Source organism: Dermacentor variabilis, chromosome 6, assembly GCF_050947875.1.
Source record: "Dermacentor variabilis isolate Ectoservices chromosome 6, ASM5094787v1, whole genome shotgun sequence".
NCBI classification, from domain to species: Eukaryota; Metazoa; Arthropoda; class Arachnida; order Ixodida; family Ixodidae; genus Dermacentor; species Dermacentor variabilis.
Genome location: NC_134573.1, coordinates 193691978 through 193718066, shown reverse-complemented (window position 1 = coordinate 193718066; position 26089 = coordinate 193691978). Strand labels below are relative to the sequence as shown.

The 26089-nt window shown below is 46.5% G+C and overlaps 1 protein-coding gene across 6 annotated transcripts in view; it reads right to left on the bottom strand.

The window, feature by feature from the left end:
• obe (activating signal cointegrator 1 complex subunit obelus) overlaps window positions 1-26089 on the bottom strand; it is a 465382-nt gene that overhangs the window by 112965 nt on the left and 326328 nt on the right. For 5 of the 6 annotated variants that reach the window (XM_075697239.1, XM_075697242.1, XM_075697241.1 and 2 more), the window contains exons 29-30: window positions 14367-14499; window positions 823-948 (exon numbers count right to left, since the gene is read on the bottom strand). In XM_075697239.1, the coding sequence (XP_075553354.1) occupies window positions 823-948; window positions 14367-14499 (259 nt within the window). Of the gene's footprint in view, window positions 1-597; window positions 667-822; window positions 949-14366; window positions 14500-26089 lie in introns of those variants that run through there. The other variant, XM_075697245.1, reaches the window with a different exon arrangement.

Below are 26089 nucleotides of genomic sequence, written 5' to 3'. Positions count from 1 at the left end.
ATAATGAAGCAAATTGCTGAGTTTACAGACTTCGTTATACTGAAGTATAACTGCATATGGTTACTTGTGATTATCATTGTTATAGCCATATTAGGCAGGGATAATTGACTTTATAACAACAAAAAGAAATACTAAATGGGAAGCTGATATTGAAATACCATATGTGGCACATAATGTGTTGATATGGTGTTCTGCGCTGGCACTGCACTCGTCAGTTATGACCTTCAAAATCGGGCGCAGCGCGCCGCGAACCTTCATTGGCCTTTAGCAGCCAAATTCAGACAGATGCACTTTGGCAGCCACTCTCTGTCGCGCGGCACGCAATTTGAGCAGTGCAAGGCAAGCAACCGCACATAGTTCAACCATTTAATCATCTGCGCCTGCAGCAGTTTCCATTTATTCCCTTGGTATTGTTTCATGGTGTATGTGAAATTTTGTTATATATAAACACACCTTATTATATTGAGGTTGAGACGATGTAGGGATGGCCTAGCAGTGATTATAGAACTCAGACCACTCTAGGAAAGGACTAGGCCATCAGCCCGCAAACACAGACCGAGAATGAACTGTGCTTATAGAATCTTAAAGCAAACTCACGCAGTAGAGTGCCACTACTACCAGGTGTGGTGCAGCTGAACCAAGAAACATAGGCACCGCATGGGGGCACTGCATATGAGCTAACATTGTAACAATGGTGTGCTGCGGACAAGAGGTCATAAAAAGTTAAATACATCGCTTTGTAGAAAACTTTCTTGTATTGAAGTTTGCTATACCGAGGTTTAACTGCACAGAATAGCTACAAGTGAGAAAAAAAATCCATACGTTGGATTTTGAAGAAGCCTTCGATAGAAGTATGTCCATGTCATGTAGTCCAAGCAGTCTTGTGTTGATCTGATGGTTCCGGCTACCACTTCAGCATTGACGTGGTCAGGCAAAACATGGAGCAAGCTGTAAATGAAAGAAACTGTCACCATGATTTGAGCAAGTAAAACTCATGTGTCCAAGTGGCACAGCATTCCAATGAGCACCAACCTGACATCCGCACGAGGAAAATGATAGAAGAACATAAAAACAATAGTGCAGAAAATACGAGGGCAAATGAGAAAGTCTTTGCCCCCTATATCTTTGCTAGCCAAAACAAGGTACATACAGGTAATTACAAATATATGTACTATTACACGTACCTTACACTATTTTTCCACAGTCCCCCACACCGGTTCAGACATTTGTCCCATCAAGCACTAAATTTGAGATGCCCCTGTCGTCAGTGAGCGATGCACGCTGCCTCCCTGAATGCTCATTGTCATGCAAGCCTTCACGGCCTTTTGCAAACTCCCAACAGCCCCACCACACCTTTCTCAAATGTGATTTCCCTGTGGATTTCAATGAGCGTTCGTCTCTTGCTCCATAGAAAACGAATCACACTTCGTTGTTCGTACGCCATGGACTTGTGAAGCACAATCACCATCTTCAACAACTGAGAGCAGCATTGTGCTGCGCAGCTACTGGCAGATAAGGCTGGCCGGTCCAAGAAAGGTCCAGCACTGGGAATGGATATGTTGACTTCACATTTACAGTCCTAACTTGGCTAGAAAAAAAAAGGGGGGGGGGGGCAAAGACTTTCCAATTCGCCCTCGTACTTCACCCCCTACAAGCATGTAACCAAAGAAAAAAAAAAGAAAAAGAAAAGAGAGAAAGGAAGAGACAGCCATCACGGCTTCTACTGCAATACCTTACTTAAGTTTCCCAAAATTTGGCAACACGTTAGACTTGAAGACAATAAAGTACGAGTGTGTGAATATATAAAAAAATTATTGTATTTATAATATTTGGATTTGATTCTAAATTTTTCAAATGTTCGATGTGATATCGTCATGGGGAGGTGGAGGTTAGAGCATATTACAGAGATTTGTGTGCCAGTATCAACAAGAGCAGTAACTGCCACGTCAACCAGAACTTCAAGAAAGGTGCATCTTGCATCAGGGATAATCAGAGGATTTTCAGGCCGCGTCGTAAATGCAGCATGGGCTCCGGCCACAGCACTGGCTACATTCCCGATAGATGGTTGAACGGAGAGACCTAGAGCGGCAAAGTTGGGCTGAGCTGGGCTGACGGCGCTGGGGCAATGGACAGCAGCTAGTGCGGTTTCCCTAGTGTGTTGGGACGGAATGAGAGAGCAGATAGTGCACATTCCAGGTGCCATCAATTGTAGAGGCTAGGTGACAAGGGCCAATGGCTGTGGCACTGGCAGGTGGTGTGAACATAGGTGGTGTTAACACTGTTGCCTACCGTCCCGTGCCTGCAACTCTACACAGTTGCCTACCGTCTCGTGCCTGCGACTCTACACCACCTGGCGTCGGCCCGGTACTCTCGCAGATCCCCCCCCCCCCTTTATCCTGTGAAGAGGGCTTCCAAGGCACATTATAAGGGCTCAGCTGGTCTGCATTAGCGATGCCTTTCTGTTTCCCTGTAGCCGGGTCTCTGAGTCTGCAGGTATTGCGTCCAATCTGTGCAGTCGCTCTAAATGGCCCTGTACATCGAGGGGCAAACTTGGCTGTGAATCCAATTGCTGCCTTACTTAGCGAGTGCGCGTCCCAGAGCACCAAGTCTCCAACCTGGAAGGTCGCTGGAGTGCACTTTTTGTTTTAATACTTTGCCCGACTGGCTTTTGCCAAAGTTTGGTGGTCCTTTGCAAAGGCCCAGGTATCTCAAAGATACACATCCAGTTCAGCAGCTAGGGCATGAGGCGCAGAAGGGGGCAACTCGGTGCCAGCTGCCTGATTGTGATGACTCCATGGGTTCCGTAGTTCCCGCCCATGGCACAAGAAGGCAGGCATAAAGCCAGTAGCTACACTTTCACACGTGCGCATTGCAAACGCCACTTCGGGCAGCCTTTTGTCCCAGTCCCTGTGGGAAGTGCAGTAGCCCACCAGGCATTGTTTAACCGTTGCATTATGGTGTTCCACAGTCTGTCCTGCTGGTCTGTATGGGACTGTGTGGCTCTCCTTTATTCCCCAGTTCTGGAGAATGCCTTCCCACAGTTTATTTTATGAATGATTTGATATTGTCACTAGAAACGGAGCCAGGCACAGCATGCCGGCAAAAAACATAGATCATTTTATTGATGATCGATTTGGATGTAGGCGCACATAATGCGAAAAGCTTCACAAACTTCGTGAACTTGTCCAGCACCACCAGGATGTACTTGTGGCGCCGAGGGGTTGTAGGCGGTGTGGCCCAATAAGGTCCACGCTTAGCTGCTGCATTGGGTGGGTGGCCCATGAACTGTCCATCTTTTGGTTTTTTGGTCTTTTTGGTTTTTGCCAGTGAGGTTTGAAAGCCTGGCACTGCTGGAAGCTGCGGATGTAACGAGAAATATCGGAGCAGATACCGAGCCATGTGAACCCGCCCTTCACATGTTTCAAAGTTTTAAAGCGTAAATGCCCACTTAGGCGGTGGTCATGCTCCATTTTCAATGCCATGTCTCGTAAGTGTTGGGGAAGCCAGGCGACCATAGGTTCACCGTCCGTGTACATAAGGATACCATTGTTCAAGATTTCGCTGTCATCAGCTAGGTCCTGTACCCTCTTGGACTCTTTAGCATCACCAGGTAGCAGGCCAGACTAAGTATTGCAGCTGCTGGAGCAGCAGTGGATCCTTGCGTTGTTCCAACTGGAACTTTGCAGTGTCCGCGAGTGGGGACACATCAGTCACGTCAACAGGGGCTTCTAGTTCAAAACAAATGGTTTGTTGTGGCTATTGCACTTCGATTGGAAACCAGTCCTCTGCCAAACAAGGCTGAGCAGATTCGGCAGCAGGGATGGGGCACCTGCTCAGTGTATCCGCTGGGATGTTGGCCTGTCCTTTGCGATGTGCGTTCTGACATATGCGCTTATTTTCATGCTGCTCGTCATAATGGTCATTGTGGTGTTCTGAAAAAGTATACTCGGCTAAGACAGCGTTTCTACTGGCATGGCATGTATCACTTCGTGCGCCAGTACATATGTGCTTGCACGGCGTGCCAACGGCATAAACTTCCCCAGCGCCCTCCTGGTGAGCTACAGCCGCTGCCTTGCCTGGCTCGGCCCTTCAATCGCATTGGCATAGACCTATACGGTCCCCTTCCCTGCAGCTCCTCGGGTAACCGATGGATAATTGTAGGTGTCGACCACTTGACGTGCTACGCCGAGACTGCCGCACTCCCAGGAGCCTCTGCACGTGAAGTTGCGTTTTTAATCTTCCGGAACTTCGTTCTTCGACATGGCGCACCACGTGAACTGCTCAGCGACAGGGGACGTGTCTTCTTGTCCGAAGTAATCCAAGCCCTTCTCGCTGCATGCAGCATCGTTCACTGCAAGTCTAGAGGCTACCACCCGCAAACGAACGGCTTGACAGAGAGGTTCAACCGCACACTTGGTGGCATGTTGACTATGTAGGTTGCCTCGGACCACAGTAACTGGGACACTGTTTTGCCGTTCGTCACGTATGCCTATAATACAGCCACACAAGTTACCACTGGCTTTTCGCCCTTTTTTCTGCTGTATGAACGAGAGCCCTCGTGTACTATGGACACACTGCTCCCATATCGACCCGATGCTTCTGAATGCACGCCTGTGTCTGAAGCTGCCAAATACACCGAGGACTGTAGGCGGCTCGCGTGAACCCTTACGACCGCTGTTCAAGGTAGTCAAAAGCCGCGGCGTGACAGTGGCGCACTTACACCACTTTTTCAGACTGGTTCCCTTGTTTGGTTGTGGGTCCCGCCTCAGCCCTGGCCTTTCAACTAAATTCCTTGCACGCTATGATGGCCCCTACCGCGTCATAGACCTTCACCCGACTTTAGGCATCGTGGGCGTGACACGGTTCATGTAAACCGACTTAAGCCGTACTATGACCCCCTCATCTTAGCTATGCCACAAGTCGTCAGGATGGCTCCTCTTCTCTCCCGGGGTCCACTGTAATGAAGAGGAGGACGAAGAAGACGCTCTTGTGTCAGCTGTGCGCGCGATCAGTGTTCATGTACTGTCTGTGCAACTAGACTGCGCCTAGTGCCTTATAACAAATCATCATATTACACCTGGTATAAAACACTTCCATGTTAATGCCAAAACATCGGCTCCATGAACGTCAGCAAGTCCATCATCCAGGACGCTGGGGGCAATGATGGTCGCTCGTGTTTTCTGGCAGACCTACGCCGGAGGTGACCCATGTGGCGTCATCGCTCCCTGAGTCTTGTTGGGATGAGCCAAGACTGGCGTCCGTTCGCCCTCACAATAACTGGAATTCAATGTGGTCCCACTCTGAAGTTAAGCACAGGAACTTCTTAGTTGGGATGAAATTATTTGTTTGCGATGGACAAATTTTAACTATGTGTTGAATCAGTTGGGAGCAGACTGTGAAGCTTTGACCGCAGTTCTCTTTCAAACATCAACTGTGCTGGTGGGTTCTTCATTGCTGAGCACACAATCAGACATTGCTCAAAATGAAATCTGGCCAACCGTAGTCTAACTTTAAAACTTCATTCACATGACAGGGTCGTTTCAGCTCATAGACCATGCATTCCACTTGCCCATTTGTAGCTGAGTGGTAGGATGCGCTGGTCACTGGATCTATGCCATTTTTTTTTTGGTAAGATCTATTTACATCGGTGCAGACAAATGCAATACAGCTGTCCGTAACAACTTTCTTCTGAATCTCAAATATAGCAAAAATTGTGCGAAGCTCTCAGATGACGGCAGCGCAAGCTGTGCTTGTCATGCATCTGACCTCAAGCTACTTGGTAAAGGCATCTACTGTTGCTAAAACCATGTTGCCTTCAGTTGGTCTCGCAACGTTTAAGACAGTGGAGTGTTTCCCAGGGCTACATCAGGTGTTCCCCAATTCATTAGGGGCACTTTTGGCTTTTCCTTCCGCGACTCCTGGCATGCCATGCATTGTGCTGCAATTCGCTTCATTTCATGGTCGATGACTGGACACTATATGTAGCTTTTGGTCACGGACTTCCTTGCAACAATGCGTTCATTGCAACAACGACATGAATGAATTTCATCATGTCAGGATGTACTGCTTCAGGCATCACTACTTATGACCCCCAAAGGAGACAATCACAATATGTTGAGAGTTCATTTTATTTTCTTCGATAAGGTTGGAATACTCCCGAGTTCCTGCAGTTTGCTGATCTGTACGGCCATAAAAACTGTTAGAAGTGTTGTTTCTCTTGTCAGGGAGGCAATGTTCTCCACTGAATGGGGTGAACCTGATGGTGCTTCTACCATAAGAACATCTGCGGGAGAGCATTGTTTATCTGCCGACCATATTAAGGGAAGGCAGCTCAACACATCAACATTTTGGTGAGCCTTGTCTAGTCAGTACACCAGCTTGTAGCTGTCAGCTTCATGCAGTATTGCTTAAAGCGGGAGACACATGGTGCGATTTTCCGTGCGATCTGTCGTACGGCGCGTCGTGTGCGCCTTGCCGCATGCGGCGATTCGGGACACATGATACGAACGACCGAGCGGCGGGTAGCTTCGCCCAGAACCGGCACCCCTGCGTGGAAGTTCGGAATGCTGCATAACTTCGAACAGAAAGTGAAAGCAAACATATTTTCACAGCTCTCCTGCTTGAAACAAACGATGAAAATATAAACACGTCTATTGAAGCACTGTAGACGTGTTTCCGCAAGGCCGCGTTAGCAGTAACGGCTAATTTGACAGCCGCTGATGGCTATACGAGCCGGCAGGCATAGCTCGCTCGGCCATCGAATCCGACACCGGTGGCGCTTGTGACACGATCGCTTGCAGCTCGTGTAACGAAGCGCCTACGTTAGTCGGCGCAACATGTACACAGTTATCTCACGCTTAAATTGCAGCACATTTCATTTCATTGGCGCCGACAGAAGCGAACGAGCATGCCAGGCGAGCTTGCGATCGCTGGGAGACTGTGTAGGCCTAGCTCGCCGGCCGTCTATCCGAGGCCGAGGGCCCATGCGATGCGTCCGCAGCTCGTAATAAAGTGCCTAAATTCATCAGCACAATCAATGTCTGAACATTTATGTTTCTCTTAAGTGAAGGTTAGTTTTCTCGGTGCCGTCAGTAGCAATGAGTAAACACGCCAGTCAGGCCGCTTCGTATAGACGATTGCTGGCACGTCTGCGCTGACCGCGTCCGATTAGAAATCGCGCCAACGATTTACTATATCGCACGACATTTTATAACATGCACTCTTTCGAGGCCACTTTATTCGATAAGTTATTTCGTGTCAGAAACAAATTGTAGCTTATTTATGTGCTGCTGTCAGTGGCGAAAGAGGCCTTCGCATGCCTTCGTTTGGACCAGGGAGAAAAAAAACAGACATGATCGGAGCGGTGAGGCGCTCGCTCGCCGGCTCCGCCCTGTCGGCTATACGACGTGGCCGTGACGTTCGCGCTACCGGCGCTGTCATTGGCTGTGGTCGCCCGACCGATGTGGCAGTTGCACGACAATATTCAGCAAGTTGGTCGCATGCGCGGATTTGGTTGAGAACCTGTTCAGTGCGATTGCCGATGCGATCGCACCCAAAATCGCACCATGTGTCTCCCGCTTAATGTGACAGGATTGGAGGAATCGGCTATCCAGGGCATAGGATGCCAAGTAAAGGTTGGTGGTCAGTCAGTATAGTTACATGTCCCCCTGCCAAGTACCCATGACAGTGGGTGGCAAAAGAGACCACAGCTAGTCTTTCACAATCTAACTGTGAATAGTTCCTCTTCAGAAGCCCTTCACTTTGGCCTAGTTGGTATTTACTGCATATCATATTGACCGCAAATAAAGACGGGGACAGAGGGAGAGAAAGTTACCGCCCGTGCTGTTTATGTGTTCTCTCCCTATGTTCCCGTCTTTATTTGCGGTCAATATGATATGCAATAGTTCCTCTTGGCTGCATCTAGTGTTTGCGAGGAAAGCAGCATCTGCTGTAGAGTCATATCAGCTGTGGGTCAATATGGTGGCGGAAGAGGGAGATAATATCTGTGAACGGGATGGTGCGTGGCGTATTTGGTGCCACCAATGCCTTCACTGTCTCATAGGTGAAACGTCCACAGAGTGTCAGTAAAACAGCAAGCTTCCAAGCATCCTCCTTGATGCTGTTGGCCTCGAAGTAAAAGCTGAGGCACTCTGACTACGACACCCAGTCAGTCCCAGAAAATTATGCAATAGAGGCATGCGCCACCGTAGAGGCTGCAGTTGTAGGCATAGAGTACCTGGAATGCGTGGGACTTCTTTGCCTCGTTGCCTATGTTATATATTTTAGAACTATTTATTTATGTTATGATGCATACAGCTTGGCGGTTACAGGTGTTCTGGCTTGCTTGTTCTGAGTCGCTACCTGCGGCTCTACTTAGGTTTGGTTACCGGATATGGCCGCTTGAGTTGCAGTGGCCAGGGTGGGTAAAGGTCGTGTGTGGCGCCTTGGTAATTGTATAAACAGAAACTGATGAAGTGGCCGGGTAGGGTAGATAGGGGTAGGGGGTGGGGTAGGGGGTAGGGTAGGTAGGTAGGAAGTTGTCACTTTATGCCACTGCCACTCTTATAACTGGGTTGCATGAAAAAATCAAAATAGGGGGTGGCAGAGCTGATATGAGAAATCTATATAGGCAGGGAGGCCAGTGCCCCTCCCCATCACCTTACTTCGCCCGGCTGCTGATTGCGTTCATTCATTTAACAGCTTCCTGGGCGATCCGATCACGTATAACAAGCCGCGGATGTCGGTGTTGAAGAATGGCACGTTAAAGAATGACACTGCTATAACAACATGCAAAGAAGTGTCATACATGGCAAGTGATATGCAAGCACTGCCAAGGCATCACTTTGGTGGCCCCAAAAGGGGCCTTTTAAGAATTGCGAGAAGGCTGCCGTGACATCCTGTCAGATTGAGAAATCCAGAAGAAACGCTGAGGAGAGATTGCCACGAGCATCTTACCACCTGCTTGTCACTGGCTTGCATGAGAAAAGCCTATGTCCATCAGCCATGCATGCTTTACGCAAAGCTTGCTGACATCCTTCTCCAAGGCATTTAAGCGCTCCACATAATGCAGCCGAAGGTTGCTCGCAAAAACGAAGCCCCGGAGGGACTGAATCATGCTGGGCTTCCTGTGAGGCAGCCTGCCCTACCCGATCCAAGCACGTTCGCGACGATCATCTCATCAGTTAGAAACACTTAGTTTCCAAATCTATAGTCGTGTGCTTTCTTTTTACCGGCAACGTCGTTCAGTGAAGGGATGATCAGCAGGCGGATAAGCTATCTTCCATTTCGGCGGCAAGTCAAACGAAGTTGAGAAACCACGTGGCCAGGAACGACTTCGACACAATAAACAAAAAGAAATGCGAGCGATTAAGCTGTTTGCAGAACTGCACTGAATGAGGAGCTAGCTAGCAACATGTGAGCAATTTGCTTGCGGCGCTATTGGCACGGTCCCTTCGTGTTTTGGAGGGTGGGGCGGCGTAGACCTGTGGGCTGTGGAAATGTGCAACTCTCACACGTCCCCTGATATGTTGTTTTCCCCCATAGCTCTGTCTCCTGCAATCCGGTTTCGCCGCATGGCCTGGTGCCCGCAGCAGTCGGTATGGTTGAAGCGCAGTACGAGAGATGGCACGAGTGTGGCTCTGCTAATGCCGCCTAGCAGCAGGGTTACTTGGGCACAGAAGGGAGAAGGCACTTCCTTTTTTGCTCGGTGTCGGCAAGCGGCGTGGACGTTCTGCGCGTGGGCTGATCTATGCTTCTGCGAGACCATCTTGCGCAGCCTACCCATGGACGAACACGATCGTTCGAACGTGCCACCATTTGCGTGAGCGTATGCACCAACGACCAGGCGTTGGTTTCCAGCATGGGGCGAACATATTCACTCGTTATCCGGTCGCGGTGAGTCGAACTTCCACGATTTGTTGCGCGCTCATCGGCATATTTTGTGGGTAGCAATCGGCTAGCAGGCATTGGTCCATGAAAGGTGCAATAAATGCCCTTGTGATTGTTTGCACTTCTGTGTTGTCTTTCCTTTGTCCCAAGAGGATGAGTGAGAATCCCACAGGGCACAGCCCATTCGTGTTCGGAGGGCTGGCAGGGCGACAGGAGAGAGCCATGCGGAGATGGCTGGAAAATAAGCATGCGGCAGCTGTTGGAGCAGTGGCTCATTGTGTAACGGCTCGAATGTTTCGTTTTCTTTTTTTCTTTTCAAGGATTTCGCATTTCACTACCTTTCAGCTCAGACACCCAGCAGCCAGACTTCACCATTATAACCGATAATGTGGCATCGGGGCATTGTAGAAAGCGGGTTATTTCATTATGGAAAACATACAAAAGTCGACAGTGCAGCAGCTTCTCATTGTTATAACTGATATATTGTTAAAACCTGTATCGTTATAAGTTGGTTCGACTGTATTACGTAATTGAATTACTTTCCACGTGTGTATATCACGGTATAAAGCTGCTTCTACCATTTTGACCTGTAACAGGCATTAGCGCGTATTTGGCGCTACAAGTGAGCAAGACAAATAAAAAATGGAACAATATTATGGAATAAGGGCATGTAAGGAAGATGACACCCTCAGACATGTGCTACTAAATCGAAGTTACAACTAAGATGCTTTTCTTTACAGCTAACATGCAAAATCTCCCCTGTGAAGTCTAGGGTTTGACGAAAACTCCTTTGGCGAGGAAAGAACATGGCTGAATAAACGTACACTCGCCAACTGAAAAAATTCAGAACAGAGATTGATGTTACGGCGCCCAATACGGGTGCCTTGTTGAACGAATGCATGGTAGTCTTTATTATATATGCGCTGGAAGACGTAATGCGCTTGCGTACAACTCAGGGAGGGGTCCCCGTGTCCGGTTTATCGTGTTAGTAGTAGATTGTATGCAGAATGAGTCAAGGAGCAATCGGGATGATAATTTTTTCTCTCTTTCAATGATAGAAGCCGAATGCCAGTTAATACTATGTCCAGTCTTTTCGTGATGCTCTGCTAGGGCGCTGGAGACCGTGTGTCCTTTGGCTACATCATTGCGATGCTGCTGTAGCCTTCTTTTAACGTTTCCCATCTCGCCTACGTAGCGTGCATGGCAGTCCTGGCAAGGAATTTTGTAGATGACGCCCGGAAATTTTTCTTTTTCGAGGCAGTCTTTCACTCGGACGAGTTGTTGTTTTGGCTTGCTTGAAGGGACGTGGCAGATTTGGACATCATAATCTTTGAAAATTCTTGACATTGACTCGCTCACGCCTCGTGCATAGGGGAGAGACGCCAGTTTTCTTGTTCTTATCGGCCTTACAGGGGGTTCAGCTGCACGTTCTTTTTTCAGTCTTTATAAACTGGCCTGGATAGCCATTGCTGACCAAATCCTGCGCCACTCTCTTCAACTCAGCTCTGCGAGCGTCAGTAGTCGAGCATAATCGGAATGCACGGGTGAACAATGTGGAGGCAACAGATGTGGAGGCCGAATCAAAGTGCAGATAGGACACACGGTCTCCAGCGCCCTGGCAGAGCATCACGAAAAGACTGGACATAGTATTAACTGGCATTCGGCTTCTATCATTGAAAGAGAGAAAAAATTATCATCCTGATTGCTCCTTGACTCATTCTGCATACAATCTACTACTAACACGATAAACCGGACATGGGGACCCCTCCCTGAGTTGTACGCAAGCGCATTACGTCTTCCAACGCGTATATAATAAAGACCACCATGCATTCATTCATTGTGAACAAGGCAACCGTATTGGGCGCCGAAACGTCAATCTCCGTTTTGAATTTTTTCAGTTGGTGAGTGTACGTTTATTCAGCTAAAATCTCTCCTGTATAACTGTGCCTTGAATCACATGAAAACTATTTACATTACAACCACAGAATCTGCTCTTCCGATTGTGCAGGGTAGCAAGAAAGGTTCCCCCTAATTCAAATTATGTGTCAGTAGTTAACTACATGTCTTACTAGGTAGTTATAAAGTGGCACTGGATTGGGAAGAATTGGGGATAAAAGTTAATGGAGAATACCTTAGTAACTTGCGATTCGCTGATGATATTGTCTTGCTTAGTAACTCAGGGGACCAATTGCAATGCATGCTCACTGACCTGGAGGGGCAAAGCAGAAGAGTGGGTCTAAAAATTAATCTGCAGAAAACTAAAGTAATGCTTAACAGTCTCGGGAGAGAACAGCAATTTACAATAGGCAGCGAGGCACTGGAAGTCGTAAGGGAATACATCTACTTAGGGCAGGTAGTGACGGCGGATCCGGATCATGAGACGGAAATAATCAGAAGAATAAGAATGGGCTGGGGTGCATTTGGCAGGCATTCCCAAATTATGAACAGCAGGTTGCCATTATCCCTCAAGAGAAAAGTATATAATGGCTGTGTCTTACCAGTACTCACTTACGGGGCAGAAACCTGGAGGCTTACTAAAAGGGTTCTACTCAAATTGAGGACGACACAACGAGCTATGGAAAGAAGAATGATAGGTGTAACGTTAAGGGATAAGAAAAGAGCAGATTGGGTGAGGGAACAAACGCGAGTTAACGACATCTTAGTTGAAATCAAGAAAAAGAAATGGGCATGGGCAGGACATGTAATGAGGAGGAAAGATAACCGATGGTCATTAAGGGTTATGGACTGGATCCCAAGGGAAGGGAAGCGTAGCAGGGGGCGTCAGAAAGTTAGGTGGGCGGATGAGATTAAGAAGTTTGCAGGGACGGCATGGCCACAATTAGTACATGACCGGGGTTGTTGGAGAAGTATGGGAGAGGCCTTTGCCCTGCAGTGGGCGTAACCAGGCTGATGATGACGATGATGATGATGACTGAATCAACAACTATGCTAAATGATGCACAACTGGGTATTTCCCAAGGCTTCTTTTTGATTCGGTGGCCTGCTTAACCCTTTGAAGGTTTTTGCCGTACATGTACGGTGGCGGTTTTCTGTCCCGCAAGGTCTTTGCCGTATGGGTACGGTTCCGACCCTCCGTTTGAAATTTAGCGCCATAATGACGATGCGTGCTCACCGGGAGGTGCTGCCACCTCTTAGCACTTACAAGATGTGTTTGAAATTGGTGCTACCTTCTTGGGGAGATAAACAGAACTGATTACTAGCTTCAGCGTGTCGCTCAGACTGTGGCAACGCCCCTTTGGCGGTTTCGGTTTCGCCGCGTGATCGCAATGGAGGCACGCAAAACGTCAATTTTTTCTTTGTCGGCACTCTCTTGCAGGGCAGTGAAGTTGATTTCTATCTTGATTGTCGCTGCTCTTAGCTTGTTTATCAGCACCGTTCGCGAGGTATTCTCGCTCTCTGCGGCAACGCGCTTACGCGAGAGGGTGCCTCAGACCTCTGCCCAAGGCAGCCGCACGCAGAGATGTCGTGTGCGCCAACACAACTCCTCGCTCCAAGAGAACAGACACGCATTTTAGGTGTGCAGACTGCGATAAGGCGCTGTGCGTAGACCCGTGTTTTGAAGAGTACCACGCTCGGAAATACTATTGAACATTTAGCAGTTCTGAGTGATGCCGACACCAAAATAGTGTTCCTAATTATTTTTTACTATTTATTCCCGAATTTATACATTTTGTACATTCAAGATCCACAATAAAGTAATTTGACCACCTGGGAAAGTTTTTTTCAAAATAATTCGACCCTCAAAGGGTTAAATGAGCTCCGTGCCACGCTACTATAAGCAATATCCAACTGCAGCACCAACGGCACGAATAACAACTGCAAAACAGCAGTACATTGCAACCTACGACACTGAAGCAAAATGCAACAGAAGAGCAAAAAGTGACGAAAACAGCAAATGAAAGAACAATGACATCGGCTATATTCATTGGCTATGGCTGCTCCCTTGACTACCAGAATGATGATGATATTGCACTTCAGGTTTGGCTTCAGTTGTACTAGCGAGGCAGCATCAACGAAATGAGGCTTTGGTTCTTACGCTTGCTTTGACGCAGGTTCGGTACAATTTTATGCTAAATTTTGGAACAGGATATCGCAGAGGACTGCTCTTGATGCAATTTGGCACAACTGCTACTTTTCTAAATTAAGGAAACGGAAGTAGTAAGCCTTCAATGGAACTAAGACAGAGTAAAAAAAAAAAAAAAAAGAAAGCACCAGAACTTGTCGAATCCAAAATTGTGTATAACTTATGTGCTATAGATCATGGTTCTGCAGCAATGCTGCATCATGCAGTAGTAATCTTTCAAAAGTATTGCCAGTATTGGATGTAAGAAGGCAATGCTCAAGAGACATTTATAAGCAAGTACAGGCAATGTTTAATGTCAGTGGGGTGGCTAATCTCAATGTGGTGGTGGTACTAATGACTTGGATCTCAGGGTTAGTGCAATGCTTGACTTTACCTTGACTCCACGGGGAATGGCTCATAAAGAAACTTGTTGTAGAACTTCTTCTTGAGATCATGGACCAAAACCACAGCCACACCTTGATCATCAAACTGCGGTCTGCCAGCTCGACCAATCATTTGTAGGACATCTGCAGGAGCGTGACAACATCTACTACATGAGATTTTTATTAAAGGGACACGCAAATATTAAGTCAAGCTGAACTGATAGATTAGTGCTCAAGAATCTCTAAGGCATCAATATTATTGCGAACAGAGCCTTAATGATCGAGAGATTGAGGTAAATGCAGGGCATGATTGGAGACTCCTCCGGGACATTCAAGTACTTGCCCAATGACGAAAGCACTCCTCAGTTAAATTTTATCACTAGTACTCAACCAATTGTTGCAAAAAGCACCCTTGTATTGTATTATAAGACAAAATAGAATGCTACTTGTCCAGTTCTATTTCACTTTTAGAAAAATAACTCATTGGCTTTAGCCTTGACAACAACGCGGACGGTTAAAAGGTTTCGTTTTTGCTCGACCCTGCGCCGCCCATGCTTTTGCATTTCAGTAGTTCTGTTATCGTGTGGTGCTGTGCTAGTTTTGCTGGCTTGCGAAACTTGCACAAACTGCAACTAGCAGAGAATTCAACTTCCGTGTGTTGTCACGGGATGCCCGGTCTACCCCTGTTAACCAACAAGCAGCTGCAGCGGCGAATCCACCACTCTGTCTTGGCTTGGTACCACTGTTTGTCGGGTGCTGTTTTACTCACCGACAGCAGCAAAGGCTGGTGCTAATGTGTATGCAACGTCACCACTGCACCGGTTGGGTGGCAGGAGATTTGAATCTTGAAAAAGGTATTCAGACCCTACAGATGCAATTTTCTCGTAAACTAAGTCTTTTCATGGCATAAAACAAGCATTGCAAGGTTTCTGGAATGGTAATTAAATAGCCCGTGTTGACTTATTATTTGTATTTAGTGTCCCTTTTAAACCTGAATCCTTTTGTCAAGCCCTTACGGAAGGCCAAGCTCAAGCTTGAAAGTAACAAGACAGCAGAAATAGTATTTCTAAATACAGTTAAACTTCAATGCAACAAATTGGTAAAATCGGTACTTACTTCTCCATATCGAAATTTTGTTGCACTGACTTTTGTCCTTTTATGCAAATAAGTACCATCTGACCAATTTTCTTAGCCAGAAGTAATTTGAACAACACACATTGGTATTTTATCATGCAGACATGAATGTTTTTCCATAAACATATAAATCATGTGGATCCCACGCACTCTGCGATCTGATGTAAGCGAGGCTTTCTGTGCTGTTTGCTTTAATTGACGATATTTAATGTTGATGCTGACGCTGAATGTTTAATTTCTTCAGCATTAAGTGCAATATGAGAGTGACGAATTGATGCTAAATGTTACCGTGTGTTCACCACTGCTGCTTGTCTGCGTAGTACACAGAACACGCAGTGAGACATGTTGGCTTGAGGTATTGTGGTGCGCCATTGTTCATAACCTCCGAGAGGTTTAGCATTGTCATTGCCTCACATGGCACATTGCGTTGTGGTAGAAGTGTTAAACTTTAATGGAATTATGTGGCTGTACGCACCAAAACCACAATCGGATATGAGGCACTCTGTAGTGGTGGGCCCAGGATTGATTTTAACCCCCTTGGGGTTATTTAATGTGCACCTAAATCTAAGTACTCAAGCGTTTCTTGTATTTCACCCCAGTTGAAATGTGGCTGCCATAGTCAGGATTGAACTCGCAACCTTGAGCAATGCCGTAGCCCCAAAACTACTGCAGTAGGCACAGAAGTGTTGATTTGATATGCAGCCACTTCCGTAGTGCTGCTTAGACACTACACTGCTTTAATGCGGCTTTGCATCTGTGGGCCCTGCGCCAGTTGCCGGTTTGACAAATTTGCATGGTGTTTATTTTTTAGCAATGGCAGAAGTGTACCATACCCTTGAACGTAATTTTATTCATATTTAACTTAGCGCAAACATTAATAATATTTTAACTTAATATCCCCCTCCTTTGCTTTTAATCTATTGCTATGTATTACTGCGGACGATGGGCTGGCAGGTGGACTTGGTCACATGTTTTCCCCTTTCTGCACAACCTCATGCACCATCCACAGTTGTTTTTATATGTGCAAATAATAATAATAATAATAATAATAATAATAATAATAATAATAATAATAATAATAATAATACAGTTTGCAACAGCGCTATAGAAAAAGATGAATAAACAGAGCAGGTGGGGGCTACGAGGAGAAGAAGTTGGAACAATGAGTAGTTCTTTGTCACGTTTCTTTGCGTCTCGTTAGTTTTATATATTTTGGTGCCGAAAACCTCCGTGCGGACTCGTTACCTTCATTGCACATCTGCAAGGCCCTTCTACTCCACCGCTTCGCGCTGCGAGCGGCGAGGAATGACTGGATAATGCATCTTTCATGATCGGCACGGAGACCAGACATTTATCAAGAGCTAATCGGATGGATTGCCTCAAGATCAAGCGGTCGGCTCGACGAGCACAGAATACGAAGATTCTGCAGGAAGCACAGTTGCTACTTACAGATCCTACCGTGGACAAGCCCAAGCTTTCAGGTATTTTTGACTGTCTATCTGTTAGCAACAACGAGCTCTCGAAACTTAACGATGCACTCGAAGAGCACATTGCCGATGATGAGCTCAACACAGAATATGTAACTGCTGCACAATAACAATCAAGCTACCAGCATGCTTGCTGAGATTCGGTGCAAGATAGATGCTTTGCGACATGTGGACAGTACAGCGGAGTTAGCTCCTCGGAATGCAACCCCCACAGTTCCTGACACTATGCCCAGAATTGGCCCAAGGCTACCGAATCTTGATATGCCGACATTTAAAGGCGACATTCACAAATGGGCACCTGCCTGGGAGCAGTTCGAGCAGACTGTTCATCTCAACAACGCTATATTGACAACGATGAAGTTTTTCTATTTATGGCATTATCTTGTCGGGGAAGCAGCAGCGGCCATTGCCGGTTTACCGACTTCTGAAGCTTGCTACTCAGATGAAGTAGAACTTCTCAAAGAACGTTTTGGCGATCATCAAAGAATAGTGCAGCACCACCTGACAGCGCTTCGCCATCTACCTCGTGTAAAGTCCGGAAGCGACGTACGCGGCCTCATGCAGCTGTATGATGCCGCGCAACTAAATATCCGCTGTCTGACTGCACTAAACGTACCCACTCACAGTTCCTCTGCAATGCTGTTGATATTCTACAGAAGGCATTGCCACAAGAGATCGTTCTTGCATATACGTGAGGAAAGCGGAGTCAGACTTTACATCAACCTGGGCCAAATACGAACCTCTCAGAGCCAGCACTGGCAACTGCAACATTGGAAGCGGAGTTAAAAAAGCTGCTCACGTTCACACGTGTTGAGTTAGAAAGTCGAGAGCAGTGCAACGCATCGTCACAAGGATCTGTCGATGACCGTGCTGAGAGAACTCGAGGGAGCAGCACTGCTTCCATACTGCACAGTGCATCATACAGCTGGAGCGAGTGTTTCTTCTGTCGATCTAAGAAGCACGGTACATGCGCCTGCGACGCCAACCTATCTCTTGTTTCCAAAAAAGAGAAGCTGGCTAAGGATAATCACTGTTATAGATGTACATCACGAGGTCACCAGGCACGGTCTTGCCAGGTCAAACTCACATGCTCAGCTTGTCACAGGAGACACGCCTCGAGTATGTGTGACCCGAACTACAGAAAGAAAGATACTACAGCAGAAGCTTCGAGACCAACGGTGGCCTTAGGTAGCACAGCAGGGATAGTCTCGTCGCAATCAGTAATGCTTTGCGACAGAGATTCCACAAATGCTTGTGCAAAGATGGACAGAGAAGTGTACCTGCAGACTTTTCGCGCTTTTGTCGTTAAAAATAACAGGTCCAGATACATCACAGGGATTATGGATGGAGGCAGTCAGAGATCATTTGTCACAGGAGATGTGGCTATAAAACTAGAACTGCAGGTACTGGGAGAAACCAGAATTTCATTCAACACGTTTAGCAACGCATCCCCAAGTTCTTCTGAAATACGAAAGGTTGTTGAAGTACCACTGTGTAGTCAGTACTGTTCTGACATCCATATTGTTCAAGCAAATTATAGTTCCAGTTATCTGTCACGACAATGCTGCGCCGACAGCTGATGACAACTTCATTCGGAAGCTGCGATGTGAGGGCAAATTTCTTGCTGACGAGAAGAATTTTCTTGAAGTGAATACTGAGAATGGCCTCAACTTGTTGATTGTAGCTGACCATCTTTGGGAAATCATGACAGGAGAACTTGCAAGGAGCATAGAAATTCCAGGACTGGTCGCAATTAACATGGCATTCGGATGGACACTGCAAGGACCGAATCGCCAAAAAGCATTTCCTGACTGTGACGCTAACGTTACGATCTGCGTTCTGCGAGTGGAAATGATTACTGACGATGACACAGCCTCGCAGATTCTACAGTCGTTCTGGCAGCTTGAAGCAATGGGCATCACAGATTCTGGCGAACCTCCCTCTCCCGAGTCCACTGCACGGTTCCAAGGAACAATTCGCCAGAAAAATGGCAGATACACCGTGTCGCTGCCTTGGAAAGATCAGAAACAGCTACTTGGAAGCAACCGTGATACGGCACTCGCACGTCTACAAAAACTGGCAAAGAAGCTATCAATGAATGAAGGATTATTGGAGCGATACAACGCAGTCATCCAACAATACTTGTAGCTAGGACACGCTGAAGTGGTACCTAAGAGTGTTCCTATTGATCGGGCCACCTATTATATGCCACATCGGGAAGTTATACGAGGGGAATCTCTGACCACCAAGCTCCGGGTCGTGTTCGATGCCTCATCACACGCTCAAGGCTTTCCATCACTCAATGACTGCCTGGATAAAGGGGTGAACCTCAACCCAGAGTTACTACAAGTACTGCTTTGCTTTCGGTGGTTTCCGGTCGCCATCAACTCGGATATCGAGAAGGCATTCTTACAAATTGAGATACAGGAGACCGACCAAGATGTGTTCCGGTTTCTCTGGTTTGATGCCATTCCCGTCACCCAAAACAGTAACATTGTCGAATGACGCATGACCAGGGTACCATTTGGATTAACATTAAGCCCTTTCTTGCTCATGGCGACTATTCATCACCGCTTGGACAACGCTTGTGAGGACAAAGCGCTTGCTTCTATTTTGAAGAAGTCCTTTTATGTAGACGATTTACTGGTGGGTGCAGAGACATGCGAAGATGGTCTGAGCCATCTATGAGCGATCGAAGGCAACTATGCAAGATGCAGGCATGAATCTCAGAAAACGGAAGACCAGTAACCAGCAACATTTTCTACAACCAGGAGGAGCAAGTGGAAGGTGCATCAAGGGAATCAACTGCAGTTTTGGGAATGCAACGGGATACCAAAACTGATTACTTCGAATTTTCTTCCAAATCTATAGCCCAATACTTAGCCTAAGCTCAGCCGGACACAAAACGTACACTTCTCAAGGCTGCTTCTCGAATTTTCGACCCTCTTGGTATTCTCTCGCCTTTCACCGTCACTGCACAGCTTTTGTTTCAATGCCTGTGGGTTTTAGGCCAGTCTTGGGATGACCAGTTACCAGAGGAGATCAAGACGACAAGGACAGCATTGTGCACACATGTAATCCAGCTTGGCTTCATCAAGATTCCGCGCTGTGTGAGAGATGGGCTATATGGAGCGGTCGAGAAGGCAGAGCTGCATATATTCGTCGATGCCAACCTGAAGGCTTACGGAACACGTGCCTGATTGAGAACAGTTTATGACGGCGTAAATACAGCTACATCACTAATAGTAGTGAAGTCTCGAGTAGCACCTACCAAGATTTTAACACTGCCGAAGCTCGAGCTTATGGCTGCGGTAGTAGGAGCCAGATTATTAAAATACATCCGCTCATCGTGGGATTCAACGCATTTTCCCTGTGTCATGTGGACAGACTCAACGATCACACTGAGCTGGACCCGGGGTGACCGTAACAAGTTGGGTCAGTTTGTAAAGCACAGAGTGACTGAAATCGCAGCATTTGCTGACCCACTGCTATGGCGTTACTGCCCAGGAGAAGATAACCTGTCAGATTTATTGACTAGGGGCATATGTTTAAAGATTCTACGTACATGTCGCAGCTGGTGGAGGGGACCTGGATGGTTATCCCAGCCAAGATCGACCTGGCCTACAGACTCGGACATGAGCACACCGATCTACGAACAGTCAGATTGTGACATGTACTTCTTCAAGCGCCGAGAATAGTGGACACCGTGATTGACTTAAGGAAGTTTGGCAACCTACAGAAGCTCCTGCGCATCAATGCCTGGGTATTTCGATTTGTGGATTGATGTCGTCGTATTCAAACTTCGCTCGGTGGAACTATTTCGACAGAGGAGCTAAACGAGGCTGAAATGTTCTGGATCTGTCTTGTCCAGCTAGAAGTATTCATGAATGACATTGAACACCTTCAGCTTAGAGACACTGTCCAGAAACACTCCATACTGCGCAATCTTCACTCTTACCTTGATCACAGCGGGCAGCTTCAACTTGGCGGCCGACTTGAAAGGATGAACGCTACGTATGACGAAAAGCACCCGGTTATTCTACTGCAAAGGCATCCCTTCACAGCCTTAGTTATTACTGAGGCTCACTGTAGAGTTTTACATGGCGTTGTGGCAAGCACTATGATGCAGATTCGACAGCGTTACTGGGTTATACGTGCTCGACAAGAAGTTAAATGGATCATCAATGCTTGCTTTCTCTGCAAAAAATACAACGGCAAACCTGTAAAGGTGCAATTTGCGCCAATGACTGAAGACAGGCTTCTCACATCACGGCTGTTTGAAATTGTGGGATCAGACTTTGCAGGCCCACTATATGTAAAGCAACATGAGACTGATGGAGTTACATACAAAGCTTATATTCTGTTGTTCACATGTGCAACCACGAGAGCTGTAAACCTTGAATTGATGAGTGGAATCTCTACAACCTCCTTCTTACTAGCGTTTCGTAGGTTTTTGGCTCGTAAAGGAGTGCCCGCAACACTGTACCCCGATAATGCTCTCGCATTAAAGAGAGCATCGCGAGACCTACGGGTTGTTTGGAACACCATGAAAAGCTCTCTATTTGCATCTTTGCTCTTGACGCATCGCATAGAATGGAAATTTATTATGCCAGGTGTGCCTTGGTGGGGCGGATGGTGGGAGAGACTTATCCGATTAGTCAAGTCATCTTTGCGCAAAGTGCTGGGAAAGAGCAAGCTCAACAGCAAACAAACTGAGACTGCACTGTTGGAGGTAGAGGCAGTTATTAATTCAAGACCCCTAACCGATACGTATACGGACGCTAGAGAGCCCTCTCCACTATGTCCTGCTCATTTTCTGATCAGGAGCTCACTTCTTGCCTCTCCAGAGCGAACCAACAGTGACGACGAAGCTCGAAGTACACAGGCTACGCGACGTAACCTCAGCAAGAAGCTCGTGGATTACCTGTGGATCCGATGGAAGAAAGAATACCTCCTCGAGCTGCGGGCACTTCACCTCTACCCATAGCATCCTAGTAGCAGTCTACAAGTAGACGATGTAGTACTCATTGAGGAACGTAACATCTCTAGAGGTATTTGGCCACTGGGAGGAGTCGTGGACGTCTTCCCTGGTCAAGATGGAATAATCTGAGCCTGCCGTGTGAAAGCTGAAGATGGCAAGCATATAAAAAGGTCGGTGCAGAAATTGTACAAGCTTGAATTGGACAACGCTACTGGGGGGGCGGGAGTATGTAGAAAAAGACAAATAAACGGAGCAGGCGGGCACTGCGAGAAGAAGAAGCTCTATTAGTAGCATTTCCTTGCCTTCTTATGTTGCCTTTTCACTCTCTTGCCCTCCAGCCGTGTATGGCGAGCTGTGAGGGAAGAGTGGCAAGGCTGTTGGTCGCACATTTTATGACTGCGTCGGTTCTACCCATTTTCTACCTTCTCTCCCCAGCTCCTCTCTGCCATTATATCTAGCTCCCCCATGGAGACACGAACACAAGAGAAATGGACAACACGAACGCCGACTATCAACTGAAGGAAGCACTGAGGCAAAAAAAAGAAAGAAGACACAAAACTCATCGGCGCATGCTCTGGAATGGTAGAGCCACGTGTCAATCAGGTACACGTGCTGGTCTATGTGAGAGGCAACTGTTGAGGCATTTGATCTCTTCTTTATGTAAGATAATTGAAGGCTGACTCATGCACGCACTTCCACCATTAATTATATGCCATGCCCAGACCATCAGACGTGTATCTTCAGTCCTATGCCTGTACAGTATCGTGCATTCGTCCAACTCAGGCAAGCAATTACAATCTTGGCAGTCTTGGCAATGTAAGGAAAGATTAGAACGCGATCCACCGGTTAACAACCTTTTAATTTCCATTACCCTTTGATTGATACACCACCCCGTTTGCCCTACGTAGAAATGGCCACCGCTAAAAGGAACTTTATATACGACACCCATACGACAGTCAGTAAAATTGTTGTTCTTGATGTGCTTCACTGGACAAATATCTGTTCTTTTTTTGCCTTTCACCTGCTCCTTTTTCCTCTGCATGGCAGCGCATATCTTATGTACCTTATTGGGAGCAGTGAAAACAACATTAACACCATATCTACTTGCAACTTTTTTTGAGCCTGTGCGATACTGAATGAATGTAAGGAATAGCCACTACTTTTTTCTTGCTATTACTTCCTTCTCTAATCACGTCCACCCCCCTTGAAATTGACTTTCTTAGGCGTTCAGCCGCAGTGGCCACTGCTACGCTAGGATAACCTGCTTCTAATAGGTGCCGGACCTGTGCATTAAAACTGGCACTCATTTTGTGCATGCACAATCTGGTAAGACTAAAGGCACGACATGGCAATTCTGGTTTTTACTACTTTGGAATGCTTGGATTGGAAGTTTCACAATGGCTACGAAGATCTAGGGGAGTATTGCCAACACACACGGTTTTGTTCGAAGACCAAGGAAATGTGTAGAAACTGTATTACGCGTTTCTGAGGAAATTCCTTGGTAAACTTTAATCCTCCTCCATTAAGTTTAAATTGCTCACTTACTGAGGTAGCAGCGGAATCAAATTCGTCCCTATTGTAGAAAATCAGGTAATCATCAACGTAATGAAATACCTTAACACAATCACCCAAGGCCTTCTCTAAGCAGCTGTCAATCTTACTCAGGTAAATATCACTAAGAAGAATAGGGGCAGCCTTTGAACCAATACAAATTCCTGATTTCTGCAGAAACACGCTATCTCTCCACCCAACCAGCGTAAACTTTAAGTACATTGAAAGAATTTCTAGAAAAGCATCTGTGGAAACATCGCATCTGTCTATAAAAGCCAACTCTTGCACTTGTTCTTTGATGCACTCATTTACGGAGTTTAACAGCCCAACATGCAGCAAGGAATAATACAAGTCTTCAATATCCATACTAAAAGCTGCACAATCACCAGGATTTTTCTCTGTCAGAAACTGAACTAATGCCTGAAAATTACGCAAGCAAAAGGGGTCTGAAAAAACTAGTGAAGCTAAGCAGTTCTGCAGGTAACTAGCCACACAGACTTGCCATGTCCCTTTCTCTGACACTATAGCATGAAAAGGACAATGCTACCTAGATTATGTCTTGATAGGAGGTCAACTGCACATTGCTAAACTGTCAAAGGCTTGAGTTTTGCTGGCTGAAAATTATTTTCTATAGCTGATATAGCTTTTTTTGAAAACACATCATCTGGCATAATTATGAAATAACCTTCCTTGTCTGATATTACTGGTCTAAGTTTATGCTCACAAAGCAATAAACGAATGGTCGGACAGGATCAGACATGTTAATCTGATTATTGAATTGTTTAATGTTTGCAATGCACTCTGAAATGCAGCGTGAGCATTCTTCTTCCGGGACAAACCTGGCTATGTAGCGCAGTAGGCTTAAAATGTCAACGGGTTTTATGTTAGGCTTAAAACAGTGCTTAGGACCTAAAGCAAGGGTTTTGCAATGGGTACAGGCATAGGAATGAAGATATGCATCTTATGGTCGAGGCATGGCAATCAATAATGGTGGAAGTGCGTGCGTGAGTCAGCCTTCGATTACCTTACATAAGGAAGAGATCAAATGCCTTAACAGTTACCTCTCACGTAGACTGGCACACGTACCAGATTGACACGTGGTACTACCATTCTAGAGCATGCGCAGATGAGTTTTGTGTCTTCTTTCTTTTTTTGCCACAGTGCTTCCTTCAGTTTATAGTCGGCGTTCATGTTGTCCACTTCTCTTCTCTTGTGTCCGTGTCGGCACGCTTTACTCCTTCTTTGCATTATGAATCCTTACCAACTGCTTTTTATTATTCCCATCTGGACTTAGCACAAATGTTAGTTAGGTTAGTACAAAGGTAAACGCTTCAGTTTCCGCAATGATCATGTGGGGTGTCACAGATAATTACAGCCTTCCAGAGCGTAGTAGTTCTGCGGAAACCCGCAAGGTGGAGAGAAGTAATTAATAAAGGGAAATCAGACATCCACCCGTTCGTAGCAATTGCTACAAAGGAAACCCATACGGGTTCCTCGAAAGAAAAGCCTCAGAGTTGAGGAAAAATTCGTCCTGGTCCGGGACTCGAACCCGAGACCACCGCCTTTCCGGGGCAGCCGCTCTACCATCTGAGCTAACCAGGCGGCTAGCAGATGGCAGGGCGAAGTCGAATTTGTCGACAACACACGAAGCAAAGCAAGTGTTTGATGTAGTAGTTCTGCGGAAACCCGCAAGGTGGAGAGAAGTAAGAAGTAAGTAAGAGAAGAAGTAAGTAAGAGAAGTAAGAAGATTGCGGAAGAAAAGCCTCAACTCTGAGGCTTTTCTTTCGAGGAACCCGTATGGGTTTCCTTTGTAGCAATTGCTACGAACGGGTGGATGTCTGATTTCCCTTTATTAGCCTTCCAGAGCGTATTCTAGCGATGCCCAGGCAGCTCCAGAGAGCATTGTGGTGGCGCAATGGAAAATACCAAACAAGTTTCTCGTGCTGCCTTTCCTCTCTGCTGTGCTCCTTCCATGTATATACATACCCTGAACGATTTCCCTATGCCAAATTAAATTACGGGGTTTTACGTGCCAGAACCACGATCTGATTATGAGGCACGCCAAAGTGTGGGACTCTGGAAATTTGAACCACCTGGGCTTCTTTAACATGCACCTAAATTTAAGTATATGGGTGTTTTGGCATTTTGCCCCCATCGAAATGCAGCCACCGTGGCCGGGATTCGATCCCGTGACCTCGTGCTTAGCAGCCCAGCACCATAGCCACTAAGCAACCACAGCCAGTGGTGTACAAGATAGCAACTGCAGCAGCAGCAGTGGAAATGTCGAAGGAAGAGGCAAACAAATATTCCCTTTAATAAGCTGGCTGACCCAGAGAGAGAAAGAAAAAGATACGTAAAAATATGTGTCAGAAGTGTTCACAAATCAGTTTCCCAAACTATGCAACAGGTCATGTAAATCAACTGATACGATGCATGGCCGGGCATGGCAAGGTTATCGTAATTGGTGGTGAAGAAATGAACCCCACTTGACTGCTGCCACAATTACAATTGTTGATAGTGCTTTCAGAGGGAAAATAACTTTTCTGTCAATCAGACATCGCACTTATCGTAATACACCTCC